Source organism: Poromitra crassiceps, assembly GCF_964638095.1.
Source record: "Poromitra crassiceps genome assembly, chromosome: 9".
Lineage (NCBI taxonomy): Eukaryota > Metazoa > Chordata > Actinopteri > Beryciformes > Melamphaidae > Poromitra > Poromitra crassiceps.
Genome location: NC_139630.1, coordinates 48,669,537 through 48,686,326, shown reverse-complemented (window position 1 = coordinate 48,686,326; position 16,790 = coordinate 48,669,537). Strand labels below are relative to the sequence as shown.

Genomic DNA, 16,790 nt, shown 5'->3' with positions numbered 1-16,790 from the left:
CGATACTTTTGACAACCCTAATCTGTACTATACATGTACGCTTTCATCAAACCCCCACTTAGCTGTTGTTAACCTTACTGATAAGCTGCTTGCCTCCTCTCAGCAACAATACCCACCAATCAATCACCCTCCAAAACAGGAAGTACCCGCCACCCGGCTTGACCCCTCCCCCCCCCCGAGCGCCCAGCCTTCTGAGCACGCTCTGTCACCACCTCGCTCCGCGGCCCCTGGTATAGAACACATTATTATATGGGCGCTGTGCCCACTTCCTGTCCCAACAGACAGACAGAGGGGGTGGCACGGTCCCAAATGTAGTCTGGCTAATCTCCTACGGGGGCTATTGTCCCACGGCAAGAGGTGATGATGGACTATTACATCTGTGTGGTGCTGCGGAATGTGTTTGAAGAATGGAGGCGGTGTGCCGGTGGTTCTGTCTATCAGTGTGTCTGCACTCTGCACGTGATAAATCACTGGAGCTGGAAGCCGTTGGCCGGGTGGGAAGTGGACAATAGAGAATGTAATAGAGAACAGAGACAGGCTGAAAGATGAAAAATAGCAACAACAAAAAGTTTCTGTGGTCAATAATAATAATAGAGGGGCTGGGCTACTGTGATGGCAGAGAAGAAGCTGACCCAAAGAGGAAAGAGAGGAGGAGAAGAAAAAGGGGGTTAATTGGGTGAAACAATGTATGAAGCTCCGTGTGGCCAACTTGAACACCGGAAATGGAGGTTTGTGAGGAGAGAAAGTGAGAGAGAGAGGGAGAGAGAGAGAAAGTGAGAGAGAGAGAGAGGGGGAGAGAGAGAGAGAGAGAGAGAGAGGGGGGAGAGAGGGAGCCAGAGGCGAATGTGGCACACTTTCAATAGAGATTAACTCAAATGGGCCTCAAGCTAAAACAGTACAGTTGGGGAGGCCCCTCTCTCTCTCCACCCTCCCCTCTCTCTCTATAGGAACCAGCAGAGAGACGTCATTCTACATTTGGCATCTGGTAACCATCACCCTCGGCGTTTGTCTATGCGCCGTACGCAGCCATGGGAGAACAGATCATGTCTGTGGTATGTGCTTCCTCTGCTGCACGTGCTCGTCACGTGAACATGACAATCCCCACCGGGGGGCACTCAGGGGTTATGGTCAGAAACGGAGAGAAAAGAAAGAAAGAAGTAAAGCAAGAAATAAAAGGCAAGAAAATCACTGGGACACGCTTAGCTTTGCTCATGGGACAGGGCACCCCCATTCCTCTACTACTCTATCCATCCACCCATAGCAAAGTCACGAGACACAGGGCAACCACGTTTAAATCTATTATTGAAGCTTGTGTCTCGTTTACAGCAATAGTTCCATAGTTCACAGAAACATTTAAATTCCATTATCATCTACTACTCACCCTCATGTCAGTTGAAACACAGGTGAGGTTTGTCCATAGAACACACACACACACACACACACACACACACACACACACACACACACACACACACACACACACACACACACACACACACACACAGAGAGGTTGCCAGCACAACTCCATAGCAGCCTTCTCCAAAACAACTCCAGTCAGTCAGGACCAGTTCTTCAGAGTTAAAATGATTTACACCATAATTTAGTGCAAATCTTAAATACAGCTGATTGCTTTGCTGAACAGATACTACTGGTGTGTAGATCTTTCTATTGACAGTGTGATTGTTTGGCTGTTTTTGTTTTGGAACTCTCTAAAGCAGTGGTTTTCAAATGGGGGTCCAGGGACCTCCAGGGGTCCTTGAGGGGGGGTCCAGGGGGTCCCCAGCTAAAAGCGGGGGTAAATTATTTTAGCTATAATTCCATTCATAAGTAGCGCTATTTTGGTCATGGGTTTTATACACTTTCTGTAATAAAACATCTAAAAGCATCAATCTTATTATCATATGGGGGGCCGTGGGACAAAATCCTATCAAATGAGGGTCCGTGGTCTAATCTTTGTCAGTTTAGGGGTCCTTCATGTGAAAAGATTTGAGAACCACTGCTCTAAAGAACATCATTCAGGTGTTTTGGAGAAGGCTGTGATGAAGTTGTGCTGGCAAACTCCCTGTGTGTTATATGGAACATTTCACCTGTGTTTCATTTGGCCCGAGGGGGAGTAGATGACGACAGAGTCTTCATTTTTAGGTAACTATTGCTTTAATTGACAGCTGTTGGGAGCCCAGAAAAGCAGACAGAAATGTACAGGGAGTGTAACAAGACAGGAGTGTGTGACACAGGGAGTGTAACAAGACAGGAGTGTGTGACAGCAGTGAATGTAAGTCTGTTTGACGGCAGGACGTTTGGAGAGGCGCTCTTGCGATGCATTTTGGATGGTTTGGCCTGCGTGTCAGAATGATCTCAGACAACATGGTCAGCCATGGTAGAGGAATTACGTGCACACAAAATACAGGGATGTGCAAGAAGAGACACACACACACACACACACACACACACACACGTGCATTAGCGTACGGGAACCAGTGAAAAGGAACCCCACCCATACCCCTGTTGCATCCTGTTCTTTCGTTCATGCCTCCTAGCTGTAATCATTTGGCCATCGCCCTTCTCCCCCCCCCCCCCCCCCCCCGCCCCGCCCCCCTCGCCTCATTGGACACAAAGGCAGGAAGGAAGTGTTGGACGGCCAGAGAACAGAGAGTGGCTGCTGGAGTGAGTAGGTCAGCCGCAGGAAGCACTCAGCACCTTTCCTTTAGCCGCAGCGGCGGCGTGACGGGGGGAGTCAGGCTTGGGGGGGGACAGTCAATGGGTCAGATGTGTGATGTCTATGACTGTAAAGGGTTAAATCCCCAAAAGAAAAGTAACCCTTACCTAACGGTTATTGGTTCATGTTTCATAAACTAAGGCTGATGTCATGCTTTTTTCCACGCAAACGTCTGCGGTAGGCTCAACATTTCAATAGTATCCCACAATGAGTGGTCCTTCTCTGCCAGCACGAGAAGGCATCAGTTACGTTGACTTGTGGCTGTTGTTTGGGAACGAGACTCTAAAGCATGGGAGTGCATATAAAGTAGGACAATTATACACAACATGATACAGCAGGGCAATATGATGACCTCTGCCAAGGAGGTTCTGCTTTTGGTGGCTGTCTGTTAGCAGGATTACGGAAAAATCTACTCGGCCGATTTTCCTGAAACTTCATGGAAGGATGTAAGCATGAGCCAAGGAAGAACCCATTACATTTTGGAGCGGATCTGATCGGACTCATGAAATTTGCATAACATAGCAGACTGGACTATTGTCTTTGGTGGAAGTCTGGGCTCTCAGAGCGCTTATCTAGTTTAACTATAATTTAAGTTCATCATGATGCCTAATGGAAAGTGATTTTCCCCCCAGTATAAAAAACACTGATGTTTTTGATGTGTTTTTTTCCTCCAAAATCTTTGTAATGTTGCTGAAATGTACACTTTTTAAATTAGATTGTCTGTCTGCCTATCTTTTTTTCCCCCCATGTAGGTTTTTATTGGGTTTTCCCAACAATATGGACAGAACAACAGATCAGTTGTACATCAGCACTGTCTGTCTGTCTGTCTCGCTGCGTTTGTGTATTCGCATGTCCATCGATTGCCACAGCCAAGGTCAGCGGAAGCCGAGCCTGAAGGCTCCCGTCTCAACTGCCCACACACAACACACACACACAACACACACACACACACACACACACACACACACGCACGCACACGCACACACACGCACTCATCCAGGAAACTAGACTTTTCCATCAGAGGCCATGCCCCCTGATCCCCCATGGGGCCAGCAGGCCAGTGACCTTCTGCACTAGCAGTCACCTCAGATATCTATCAATCACATGAGGCTCATCTGGAGACGCGTAGTCTTCCATTTCTCCTCTCTCCATCTTGAGCTGTGGACGTGCGGCTCGGCTACGTGTGATTCATGATTCTGCCTGCGTGCTGATGCAATCCAGATACGGCCTGCGCTGCACATTGTTTTGACATGCAACAGACGCACGCTTCAATCCGAGGAGAGGGATATTTCACGGGTCGGTCACATGTTAGAATGTTAAAACTGAAAGGGGAAAAATAAAATGAAATATAAAAAGGCCTTACTTTCTGTCTGTTTCTGGAGTGGAGACCTCGCTGCTGAAGCCTAACGACTCCTGTGGGCAGAAAGCAGGGCTGCCGTCACACTGATGATTCAAACAAAGACTAATGCCACAAGTGGGGCCTTTAGGCTATTTTAAGATGTGAAGGCTATACGCTTTCTGTGCCCACCTGGATCTCAGAGCGGAGCTGTAAGGAGGTGGTGCTGCTGCTGGGGTCCAGTTTCTCCTGAGAGAGAGAGAGAGAGGGGGGGGGGGAGAGAGAGAGAGGGAGAGAGAGGGAGGGAGAGAGAGAGAGGTCAGCCATTTAATGACACACGGGGAAAGGAATAGTGAATACAACAGTGAAATGAATCTGGAAAATAGGCCGGTTGACTATAGAAACAATGGATGATGATGACATGTGTGACAATGCCCTCGTGCGGGAAAGACGTTCTCCGCTCAGGTTCATGTAGTAGACACATACCTGCATAGCAACACAAACAAACATGGCCACGTGCCTGAAGCAAGTCGAGGCCTGTCTCAGCGCTCCACAAACCAGCAAGACTCGTTTCAGAACTGCTTCAATATTGCAGGGCGGCGGCGCGCTTTGGCCTGCTATTGGATTCGTGACTTTCCAAGCACAACAAGACGTGACAAGTGCACACACACACACACACACACACACACAAACACACACACACTAGGCTTGCCGCGATTTTAGGTGTTACCGGTGTTACACGGTGTTGGGGGATACACCGATTACATAACGTGCCCACCGGTAACACCTTTTGTTTTTATGGAGGAAGAATTGAAAGGAAAACTCCGCAGTTTCAGCGTGCGCCGGTGTAAATTACAAGCGCTCCCTCTCGGCTGCAGTGTGGCTCCGCTGTTATGGTTAGACCAGCAACTAACGTGAGTTAACGCTATACATCTTATGAACACAAATGATGCCCTCCTCATAAGAATTGAAAGGAAAACTCTGCAGTTTCAGCGTGCGCCGGTGTAAATTACAGGCGCTCCCTCTCGGCTGCAGTGTGGCTCCGCTGTTATGGTTAGACCAGCAACTAACGTGAGTTAACGCTATACATCTTATGAACACAAATGATGCGCTCCTCATACACATGTAGGTAAGACCCTTAGCTAAGCCTGCATGCGTGTGCATACTGTTGTCACTGCGGGCCATCTCTGGAAATGTGCCTTTTTTTCCACAGCGAAAAGTCGATGCTAACTTAGCATCAATTCTAACAGGAGGGAGGACTTACCAGCATTCAGTCATTGCCTGCTTACTGCTGCGTGCTGGTATTGTTAATCCCATGTCAGAAAAAGTCTCCAGGTGTGTCGCCAACGTTAGTTTCTTTTGAGAAAGATTGTCTCCACGGGCGTCTGAAAAGTTGTCTCGAGTCAGATGCAGCCAGTGTTGTATGACTGTGAGCGTCCATGCTAACGTTAGTACTTTAAACAGCAGCAGCGTGCGTCTTGTCTCTATGAACCTACAGAATGGACGGTTAAAGCATAGACTCTTGCTTACTTTAAAACTTGTATTATCAACATACATATAACGTAACGTTCGCTCTAGTCTAGCTGCTATGGATATCCGACTGGTGTCTCACTGTTATTGTTCCCGGGAACAACATGCACTAGTAGGAACTAACAATCCTATTGTTTACATTTCCCGGTGAAACCGGTTATACCGGTGAGGTCACGTGCTTATTATTCGGTGTGAAAATGTTCACACCGTGGCATCCCTAGTGCACACACACACACACACACACACACAAACACACACACACACACACACACACACACACACACCTACACTTACACACACACACGGCCACACACCTCAACTGACTCCACACATTCCAGAGTGAGACCACGTCTGACGTCGGGCCGCTCCTCCCTCGTACGATGCTCACACCAGAAAACCTGTTTATGTTCAACACTGCGTGCAGCTTTTATTTGCTTTGAATCATCAGAATAATGATTTTTGACCAGCTGATAACAGGGCAAAGTGCCGGCGATGGAAAGCAGACTGGGCATGAATGAACTAAAGGACTAGAATAGCCAAATGACTGGACTGGACAAAATGCTGTATGATAAGAGCAGAACATGTTGTGGAGCCTCTGCGGGCCACAGCTATGTCCGTCAGGTCTGTTTTGACTGTTAGAGAAGGCTGCTGCTGCTGCGTGCATATCTCTAAAGCAGGTGCCCTTCCTCATGGCCTATCCAGATACAGAGTCAGACCAACTGCTCCCGCAGAGGGACACGCCAGTGGCCCCACAACAAATCTGTGACTTAGATTTCACCCTGAAGCTTGTGAGTATTTAAAGCATCTCCCTGCTATGAACAGCCTGGAGGCTCTTCACTGCATAGCTGCTTTGTCTTGGTTGTGTTTTCTCCTGTGTTTTTACACTCCTATTTAACCAGGCAAGTTGACTAAGGACTAGACATTCTTTTTTTCCAATATTTTATTTTGCAATTTTTTTATTTTCAGAACACCGACAAACTCAGATACAGGAAAAGAAAAGAAAAGAATGAAGGAAAAAGACACATACATATACATTAACACTCCAATATTACAACGTGGTGCTGCTAACAGCTGCGTAAAGTGCTTATGTGCTTGTAAAAAAAGTTATGCATGGGATCCCACACAAGGGGGTCCATGGGAGACCAGCCGGGCGAATGACCCGTCACCCCTAACCTCGTCAAGGTAGGCCAGAAACAGGTCCCAAATAGTTAGAATCTCTTAATTGAGTTGGTCCTCAGGAACCTGAGTCTCTCCATCTGTATAACAGAGGTCATGTCCACCAACCACAGCTGAAAAGAGGGTGGAGAGGGGGCCTTCCATTCCTGCAGAATGAGTTTCTTGGCAACAATTGTCCCCTGTGTCAGAGATTACCAAGGAGACATTCTTATATTCAGCAACAGCCTGGGGTAGTATAGTTGCAAGGGCAAGGACGTGTGACACAACGGCTGATTTTCAAGACCCGGGCTGGGGATTTGAACCGGCAACCTTCCACTCACCACCAGCCTGCTTCTCTACTCTTAAAGTGACAGTTGCCATATATTGCAAATCGTGCGATGGTCGTTTTGTTGCTCGTTGCAAAATGAGAAATATGGGGCTTTGCTGCCCACATGTGCCATTAATCCTTTTTATATGAGCAAGAGCTTGAAGGAAAAGCCAGTCCGTTATTTGTTTTGGTAACGCTAAGCTACCATAAGGAGACAAACAAGTAAATCTCCATCCAGCTTTCACAGTTAACAGACCAAAAAAAAGTAACTTTCAAGTGAAAATTAATATTGCATACATGCAGCATGCTTGAGAATATTATGAGAGTCTATGCAGGGGATGGGAATGAGCCTACAGGGAGGAAGAGTGTTCATTATGATGCTTAAGCCGACTGTAAGTCCCTGTTATATACTGTCGTCCATACAGTATATAACAGTATATACAGTACTGTCCATATGGTTTAAGACAACTGAAAAAGTTATATTTTGGCTAGTTGTCTGTGATGACCTTGTGTGAGAAAATCGCTTTGCGGTTTACTTTGAGATATTTTGGGGAAGTGTGAACATCACAGAAGTGCTGAGATCTACTTCACACAAGACGAGTTCCCACTCAACTACTTTCTGTCTGACTCCCCTCTGTCACTAACGAGGGCACACTGTCTGACTCCCCTCTGTCACTAATGAGGGCACACTGTCTGACTCCCCTCTGTCACTAACGAGGGCACACTGTCTGCCTCCCCTCTGTCACTAACGAGGGCACACTGTCTGACTCCCCTCTGTCACTAACGAGGGCACACTGTCTGCCTCCCCTCTGTCACTAACGAGGGCACACTGTCTGACTCCCCTCTGTCACTAACGAGGGCACACTGTCTGACTCCCCTCTGTCACTAACGAGGGCACACTGTCTGACTCCCCTCTGTCACTAACGAGGGCACACTGTCTGACTCCCCTCTGTCACTAACGAGGGCACACTGTCTGACTCCCCTCTGTCACTAACGAGGGCACACTGTCTGCCTCCCCTCTGTCACTAACGAGGGCACACTGTCTGACTCCCCTCTGTCACTAACGAGGGCACACTGTCTGACTCCCCTCTGTCACTAACGAGGGCACACTGTCTGACTCCCCTCTGTCACTAACGAGGGCACACTGTCTGACTCCCCTCTGTCACTAACGAGGGCACACTGTCTGACTCCCCTCTGTCACTAACGAGGGCACACTGTCTGACTCGCCTCTGTCACTAACGAGGGCACACTGTCTGACTCCCCTCTGTCACTAACGAGGGCACACTGTCTGCCTCCCCTCTGTCACTAACGAGGGCACACTGTCTGACTCCCCTCTGTCACTAACGAGGGCACACTGTCTGCCTCCCCTCTGTCACTAACGAGGGCACACTGCCTGACTCCCCTCTGTCACTAACGAGGGCACACTGTCTGCCTCCCCTCTGTCACTAACGAGGGCACACTGCCTGACTCCCCTCTGTCACTAACGAGGGCACACTGTCTGACTCCCCTCTGTCACTAACGAGGGCACACTGCCTGACTCCCCTCTGTCACTAATGAGGGCACACTGTCTGACTCCCCTCTGTCACTAACGAGGGCACACTGTCTGACTCCCCTCTGTCACTAACGAGGGCACACTGTCTGCCTCGCCTCTGTCACTAACGAGGGCACACTGTCTGACTCCCCTCTGTCACTAACGAGGGCACACTGTCTGACTCCCCTCTGTCACTAACGAGGGCACACTGTCTGACTCCCCTCTGTCACTAACGAGGGCACACTGTCTGACTCCCCTCTGTCACTAACGAGGGCACACTGTCTGACTCCCCTCTGTCACTAACGAGGGCACACTGTCTGACTCGCCTCTGTCACTAACGAGGGCACACTGTCTGCCTCGCCTCTGTCACTAACGAGGGCACACTGTCTGACTCCCCTCTGTCACTAACGAGGGCACACTGTCTGACTCCCCTCTGTCACTAACGAGGGCACACTGTCTGACTCCCCTCTGTCACTAACGAGGGCACACTGTCTGCCTCCCCTCTGTCACTAACGAGGGCACACTGTCTGACTCCCCTCTGTCACTAACGAGGGCACAACTTGAGGGCACTTCTTATGATGCTTATCATTATCATTTCTCTTGCAAAATCCCCTTGTGCCTATCTGCTGCACAATGGAATACAGTATAAAAGCATACTACGCCCGAAGGATTTCCATGTTACTGCATTATCACAAACAAATGTTGCATTCTGAGCTCAATCCTAATGGATCCCATTCTCTGTCTCTCTATGTGGCTGTGACAGAACCAACCTGAGGCTTGATGCAAAAGTTCCCCCAGTTCGCTGCTGCACGTTGATTACTCTCATATGGGAGAAAACTGTACTGTATGTTTTCTCTGTCACGGCTGAACAACGCTGTCATGTACATGTACAACACTGGAATGTGTGAAAGTCAAAAGCTACAGTAGATGTAAAGTCCTTGGTCTTGTACAGATGGGACAGAACTTTTACTTTAGTTGACCAACGGAGGGTAGCTCGGCAATCAGCATTTTGATGAGTTAACTTACCTGGCTGGTCTTTCACCCAGATTGGTACATTTGAACAGAGGAGGTGACATCAGCCAGGTCAGGATAGCTGAAGGGCCAGGCATTGAGAGCAGGCTGGCTTCCCATCTGAAGCTATTGCTACTTGCTGCAGCAGCCAATCAGAAGAGAGAACTCTGATGTGGACTTCCCCACCGACACCGAGAGCGGGAAAAGGGGTTCTTTATCACCACACCCAGATATTAGAGCAAAGGATAACAGTCATAGGAAGCTCCCTCTAGATCATTTCCTGGACTTGGCCTGGAACTGGACTTGGGATGAGGGAGTAGTATCCTCCACCCTGGTCCACTACGCACTGAGTAAGCCAGTGACTAATACTGTAGTTAAAGAGGACTTAGTCAGAAGTGACATAGCCCCTTTACGAGCTCTTTAAGTGCTGGTGGTGTGAGTAGGAGACTTAAAGTGCTGAGAGAGGGGTAAAAGCTCTCAAATTAGCCGGAACCCTACACTTATCACAGCAGTAATCATCAGAAGGCCGGCCGTCACGATGCTAGCCTAGACAGTCTGGCTGGCTTTATCTTCAGCGTTCTCTGAAGCTCCACCTCAGCATCTAGCGAGCCCATAAGTCACGTCTGTGTGTTTGTCTGTTACAGTGCTCAGGTGGGCAGAGGCAGGGGTCCGGACGCTTCAGAGGCAGGGGTCCGGACGCTTCAGAGGCAGGGGTCCGGACGCTTCAGAGGCAGGGGTCCGGACGCTTCAGAGGCAGGGGTCCGGACGCTTCAGAGGCAGGGGTCCGGACGCTTCAGAGGCAGGGGTCCGGACGCTTCAGAGGCAGGGGTCCGGACGCTTCAGAGGCAGGGGTCCGGACGCTTCAGAGGCAGGGGTCCGGACGCTTCAGAGGCAGGGGTCCGGACGCTTCAGAGGCAGGGGTCCGGACGCTTCAGAGGCAGGGGTCCGGACGCTTCAGAGGCAGGGGTCCGGACGCTTCAGAGGCAGGGGTCCGGACGCTTCAGAGGCAGGGGTCCGGACGCTTCAGAGGCAGGGGTCCGGACGCTTCAGAGGCAGGGGTCCGGACGCTTCAGAGGCAGGGGTCCGGACGCTTCAGAGGCAGGGGTCCGGACGCTTCAGAGGCAGGGGTCCGGACGCTTCAGAGGCAGGGGTCCGGACGCTTCAGAGGCAGGGGTCCGGACGCTTCGTCGGGATGTAAATCAAGAGATGTCGGAAAGAGCTCCCGAGAAACCTGTCCATCCGAGGGAATTGGGAGATTCCCATAAGTCAGGGAGCAGGTACCTGTCTAAGCTCATAAAAACGTGATCTACAACAAGACCTACAGAGTGGTGGGTCTTCTTGTCCGTATATGATCCTGCGCTGTAACATGGGGGCGGGGCTGTAGGCCTTTTTCCTACCAAGGTAGAGAGCTTAATGTGGGACAATGACACAATACACCAACATCCATCCGTTGAGCAGCGAGCACAGCTTTGGCACCCGGCTCCGGTTAAACAAGTGCATTGTGGGGAATATGCACATAACGACACCCGCAAAGACACAGAGGCGCCACGCGCACACAGGTGTACGCTCACGTGCACTTGCACGCACCCGTGCACCCTCCCGCATACTCTCACCAAGGTTTGATGTCTGTGTGGCTATCAGATCCTCTTTGATGGCTGCTCCAGACGAGCGATACGCCAGACTCGCCAGCGCCTCGGTATCTCCACGGGCACGGAGCCCACTGACTGTAAAGATTCCCTTTAAAACACACTGCCTAACAAACACACAGCACATGGACACACACACACACACACACGCCGACATGCATAGGCACAGACCCTGACTCAGCCGTACAAAACGCAAACCACAGATCCAAACACACACATAAACTCAGATAGAGACGTAGACCAACAAGATCCACGCACACACACACATGGCCTCCACTTCCACAGATAGAGCTCCTAAGAGACAGGGACACAAAGCGGCTCTCTGTTCCTCCTCCTCCTCTCCTCTTACTCCCCCCATCTGTGCTGCCATCTCTGGGATGGAGGCAGGGGGGAGAGGAGATCAGTGAAACACAAACAAAGCCCACATCCCGTTTGCCTTTCACGGCAGATCTGTGAGATGAACTTGTCGCAGCAGCGCAGGATGTGGAGAGAAAAGAAAACGTGTATGAAGAGAAAACGTGTGGAAAAGCTTCCTGAGGTAAACCTGGGCTTCTCTCTGGCTTCTCTCTGGCTTGTGCATCATGGAGGAGCTCAGAGTGAACACTGTGTCAGCACAACTGACACACTTTCTTAAAGTACAACATTAAATTGATGCAGTTTGGTGTGGATGCGCGCGTGAGCACCCATGTGTGCGTGCGCGCGCGCGCGCGTTAGCTTAGATCTCATGGATAAACACTCCCTGAGGGAGCGTGCTATCCTTTACATGAACTTACCAGCTTGAGATACTGCCCTACTTACCCTGAATTGGCACCCGTGCGTGTGAAAGTGCATGTGTTTTTCTCCCCAGAAGTCCGCAAGACTGTTTGTGCACATATCAAATTAAACTGTGTGTGTGTGTGTGTGTGTGTGTGTGTGTGTGTGTGTGTGTGTGTGTGTGTGTGTGTGTGTGTGTGTTACACCCACGCGTGTGACTCCCCGATTACTTATGCATGACTGAGTTGAATAAAAGAAAGCTGGGCAGTAAGGGAGAGTCTAATGAGGATCACGATGTAAAGCGAATGTAAGTTGCGAGCAGCAGCACACAGCTTCCCCTCATGAATCCAGAAAGTACAGCTATGTTCTGCCTTTCAACTCAAACGTGTGTGTTCATGCAAGAGGAGGGGCAGAAATATTGCACCAAAAAGTGTTAAATAGCAGAAGCCTTGTCCAAAAATAGCTGCAGAGCCCACCAAAGGAAGGAGTGACCACAGTTGGAGTTGCTGCCAGCCTTACGGGCACAAGTGGGCGTCTGTGTGGCAAAGCTAGAGAGACCAGGTGGCTTCGTGGTGAGGATGCCAACTGGCACGGTGGGTGGGCACACTGGGCAGGTACGAGGCTGGTAAGGTAGGACTACGTCGGTGTGCTGAGGAGGCATGGACGCACGGGGACCGACCGGAGAGCCTGGGGCAAGGCCAAAGAGACGTTAGTGGAGGAACCGGACCCGGGACGAGGCAGGCCTGTAGAACCAGCTCATTTTCAAGATGTTATGGATATACTGTATATACACATGAGGTCATGATTAGACATAGAAGGAAGTGCACATAGACACACACACACACACACACACACACACACACACACACACACACACAAGCAGGAAATGTGTGTTTTCAGTGGGCATGGTCGACCACAGCCTGCCATGCCACCCCTGAGCCGCTACGTGCTTGAATCCATTATGGTGGAAAATCTCTTACCAGCAACACCTCTATCCACTTCCTTTCCAGAAGGACTTCTGTGTGTGTGTGTGTGTGTGTGTGTGTGTGTGTGTGTGTGTGTGTGTGTGTGTGTGTGTGTGTGTGTGTGCGTGCGTGCGTCTACAGTGTGAGGCATTCCTAAGCCTTCCGGATCGTCATTGTTTTGCTATTTCAAGACAAATACCAAAGTTATTACAAATTCCAGTGACAGGGTCACAATGCCTATGCTGATGAATAAATCATACCATGAAACTACAAATACACCAGTGGCTTCTTCACATGGGTTCTGCCCATAACAGGGTCCTGCCTCTCTATCAGCACATCTACAGAAAGCACTCTTACAGCAACATAGGCCACTCTTTGTGCACGTTGACGTTGAGTCCTGAAGGTAGAATGGAAAAATAAGCGACAGAACACGCAGCAGAGACTTTCTTCCCGCTGTAGGTGTAACCCTGGTGAACTGAGCCACTTTGACTTCATGCAGGCCTGAGCCCAGAACAACCTGTTGCTCACCTCTCCTCGTGGCAAAACAAAACAGCAGAGCGAGCCTGAACTTGAGTCCTGACCTCCGGCTGACGAGCTTCTGGGCTAGAAACCATTAGGGAGGATACCTGAGGCCGGCGGATCCATTTGACACCAGCTGATGGGTGTTTTGTGTCAAAAGTGGTTCACCTCTGAGAAGGTTCAACCAGGCAGGTTCAACAGCTGGAGGATCTCGGTCAAAACAAGGCTCTTCTGAAGTGTTTACCTTGCGACACTTCAACCCACTGGCTGCTTGCGCTTGCTGCACTGCCTCTTTTGGGTTCCACTTCCTCCCCGTTTTAACTGTGGGACTATGTGGTACTGACCCGAAAGCTTTTGTCATGTCCAAGAATACCACATGCAGGTCTGTCTTCTCACGCCTAGCTGACTGGATTTGGTGCCAAATCATTCTGGTGTGCTCTAAGCACCCGGAGAAGCCGGGACTTTCAGCCTTTTGCACCAAAATGTCAATTGGCCTATTCTTTTGTAGGTAACTACACCTTTAAGGCCTATTCACATCATAAAAGATGACCATGAAGATAACTATAAGCCTAAAAAGTTGTCAAATTTTTGGTTCGATCTCAAAACGTTTTGGATGCAGAGACAACAATAAAGGGGGCGGGAGAATTTGGTAGCTACACTACAGTGATTTTGGAACCGATCGCAGATAGGAATGGGCCTTCAGGCCGTGTACACATGGTAATAAATGTGCCCTGCTGCCTGCAGCCACAAATTCCAAAATGATCATGTTGATTTATGCATGTTTGATGTACTTCATCTTTCCATTGCTGTGGTTAGACAGAGATGCTAATAGCCAGTTTGAGGCCTCCCTCCCCTGGCTTTTCATTCAGCAGCCAGTCTGTGCATGCCTGTAGATTTTACCTCCATGTTTTGGCGTGCTTTCAACTTCAGCAGCCACCACAGTCACACTGAGCAGCCTGCTACTGTGGCTCAATACAGGCTGAGATTAAAGAACTTCTGTGCTCTTTGCGTAAAAGAAAAGGTAACAAGAACAAGACAGCCTATATGGAAAATGATTTGATACATTCTTCAGGTCAATTCAGGTTTGAGAAAATGTTCATGACAAAGGAGCCTTTGAATTTGATAGACAATCCACTTCCTGAATTGAGTGAACTCAAACAACTCACCCCCCATCCTGATATGAGATTGGAGATTTTTTTTGGCAAGAGTGGTAGATGGATCATGGTTGGACAAAAGGGACTTGGTACTTCTGGGTAAAAGAGAAAAAGTCAACAGCTTCACCTCTCTTCACATTTAACACTTATAAAAGACAAGTGGCTTATATTTTTTCAGGGGACTGCTCCTACTTTTTAAAGAGCATCTATCAGAGCTGAAAAGGAAAATACATTGCTTTTCTTTTACTTGCCTACATTTTATATTGGGAAAGAGCTCAAGATAAATGAAAACACTTTGTACAATCTTTGTAATTAAAATATGCAAATTATGCGATATCTAATTAAGCATGCAGTAATGTGCATATACGATAGAACGTCATGGTATTTTCAGTGGAGGAAGCCATGGTTGATGCTTTTGAAATTTGTTAAATAATTGGAAAAGACTGCAAACTTTTCTGTATTTAATTATACAAATTAAATCAACGTCAATTATACCAGAAATGATCCAAAAAAGACATTTTACAGTGCATGCCATGGTTGAAAAGATGTATGAAGTTAAAAGCGTGGCACTTTATTAGCGTGTGGACAAGGCAAAACATAAATGTGCTCTCATTCGCTTTTTTTGAACAACAATGTGTTCATTTCAAGTAGTGACAGGCAAAGCAATAAAAAAGTAGCTCTAAATATGACTAAAATTGGAATTCAAATCTTAATTTCTGCCCATGTGCCTGACTTTTCTGGCCTGTCAGGTGAAAACAAAACATTTTGTCAAAGTTGCAATACTTTGCATCACTTCCAGCAATAAGGCTTAGCTGGCGGGCCCCACTTTCACACCGAGAGACGTCCGTATCTCCGGCTCTCTATAGGAGAGCTGGGAGAGCGTGCGTGATACAGCTAATCCATACATCCCATTCCCAAAGGGGATGTTTATTTAACCCTTTGTGTCCCCGCGACTCATAAAACTAACACGAAGACGCAGAGGACTAGCCCGGCGGAGGTCAGGCAGGAAACGGGCACATCGATAGGCATCTCCGTGAGAGCCTCCATCACCGGCTCATAATGGGGCTGTGGCCATCACTTGGCCAGCAGGCCCCTCGTGGGCTGGCAGACATGTTGTGCAAAACAAAAACACAACACGAGGACTGTGATGAGCGAGACACATTTTTCTGAAAAATTTCAGAATGTTGCAAGAACATTTCTATACAGGAAGTGATGCCCAAGTATAGAATGAAACCAAAATGTGACCCCTGAGAAAGAAAAGATAGTATAGAGTTTTAGAGAACAGAAAGTGAAATATGGCACTCATGGCAGCTTCTTCTCTTTGGTGACCAAGACTGAACCTGAGCCTCTGTGCTTTTCTTCTGGGAATTTTCCAAGGCCAAATCCCCCACATGTGTGGTCAGTTCACGAGCATACCAGTCTGTGGGTCAGCCTGTCGGCCCGCTCCCTGAGACAGTCCCCATGCGTTAACCTTAGGCCCCTCTCAGTGTGATATATCCAGCTTGCCACTGTCCAGCTTAACCCAATGACCAGGAAAGGTCACGGCTATGGTGACCGTTGACCTCCTAGGGTCACATGCCTCCTGGCCAGAGCTGCTCTGGTGTGATGGAGTAACTAACCACAAGTTGGTCCCAACAAGTTCTAATAGGAGAGAGGTGAGATTAGAGATTAGAGTGAGCAGTCCAGAAATAGAAAGAAGCTAATTTGGAGGATGGAGAGAAGAGGAGGAAGACAATGACCGGAGAGGGAGTGGGTCTTGAGTCGTCCCGATAGCGCCGCCACCCTCCTGTACCCTTTGGCGGTGACAGGTCTTTACCTAAAGGCCACGTCCCTCAGGGGTGCTGCTCGCTAAATGCCACCCCATCAGACCCGTGACCTTCTCTAACCATCTGTTATTGGTCCTCAGGGAGACTCAGACTGCTGCATGAGACTGGCTGGCAGCCACTGGCTTCTGGACACACTTCACAAGACACAATAGTCATTCTCTATGCTCTCTCTCTCTCTCTCTCTCCATCTATTTCTCAGTGTCTCTCGCTCTCCTGTGCTCTGTCAGTCGCTCTGCCCGCTCGGCGTTCCAGGTTTCCACAGACTTTGAGACGGTCTACGATGGCGTCCAGTCCGGACACACGACACCAGCCCAGCCAGA

The 16,790-nt window shown here is 49.0% G+C and overlaps 1 protein-coding gene across 2 annotated transcripts in view; it reads right to left on the bottom strand.

Annotated features, from left to right (window-relative positions):
* LOC310782749 (SAM and SH3 domain-containing protein 1-like) overlaps positions 1-16,790 on the bottom strand; it is a 249,063-nt gene that overhangs the window by 49,966 nt on the left and 182,307 nt on the right. For both annotated transcript variants that reach the window (XM_083643484.1, XM_083643485.1), the window contains exons 3-4: positions 4,245-4,301; positions 4,080-4,129 (exon numbers count right to left, since the gene is read on the bottom strand). In XM_083643484.1, the coding sequence (XP_083499610.1) occupies positions 4,080-4,129; positions 4,245-4,301 (107 nt within the window). The remainder of the gene's footprint in view (positions 1-4,079; positions 4,130-4,244; positions 4,302-16,790) is intronic.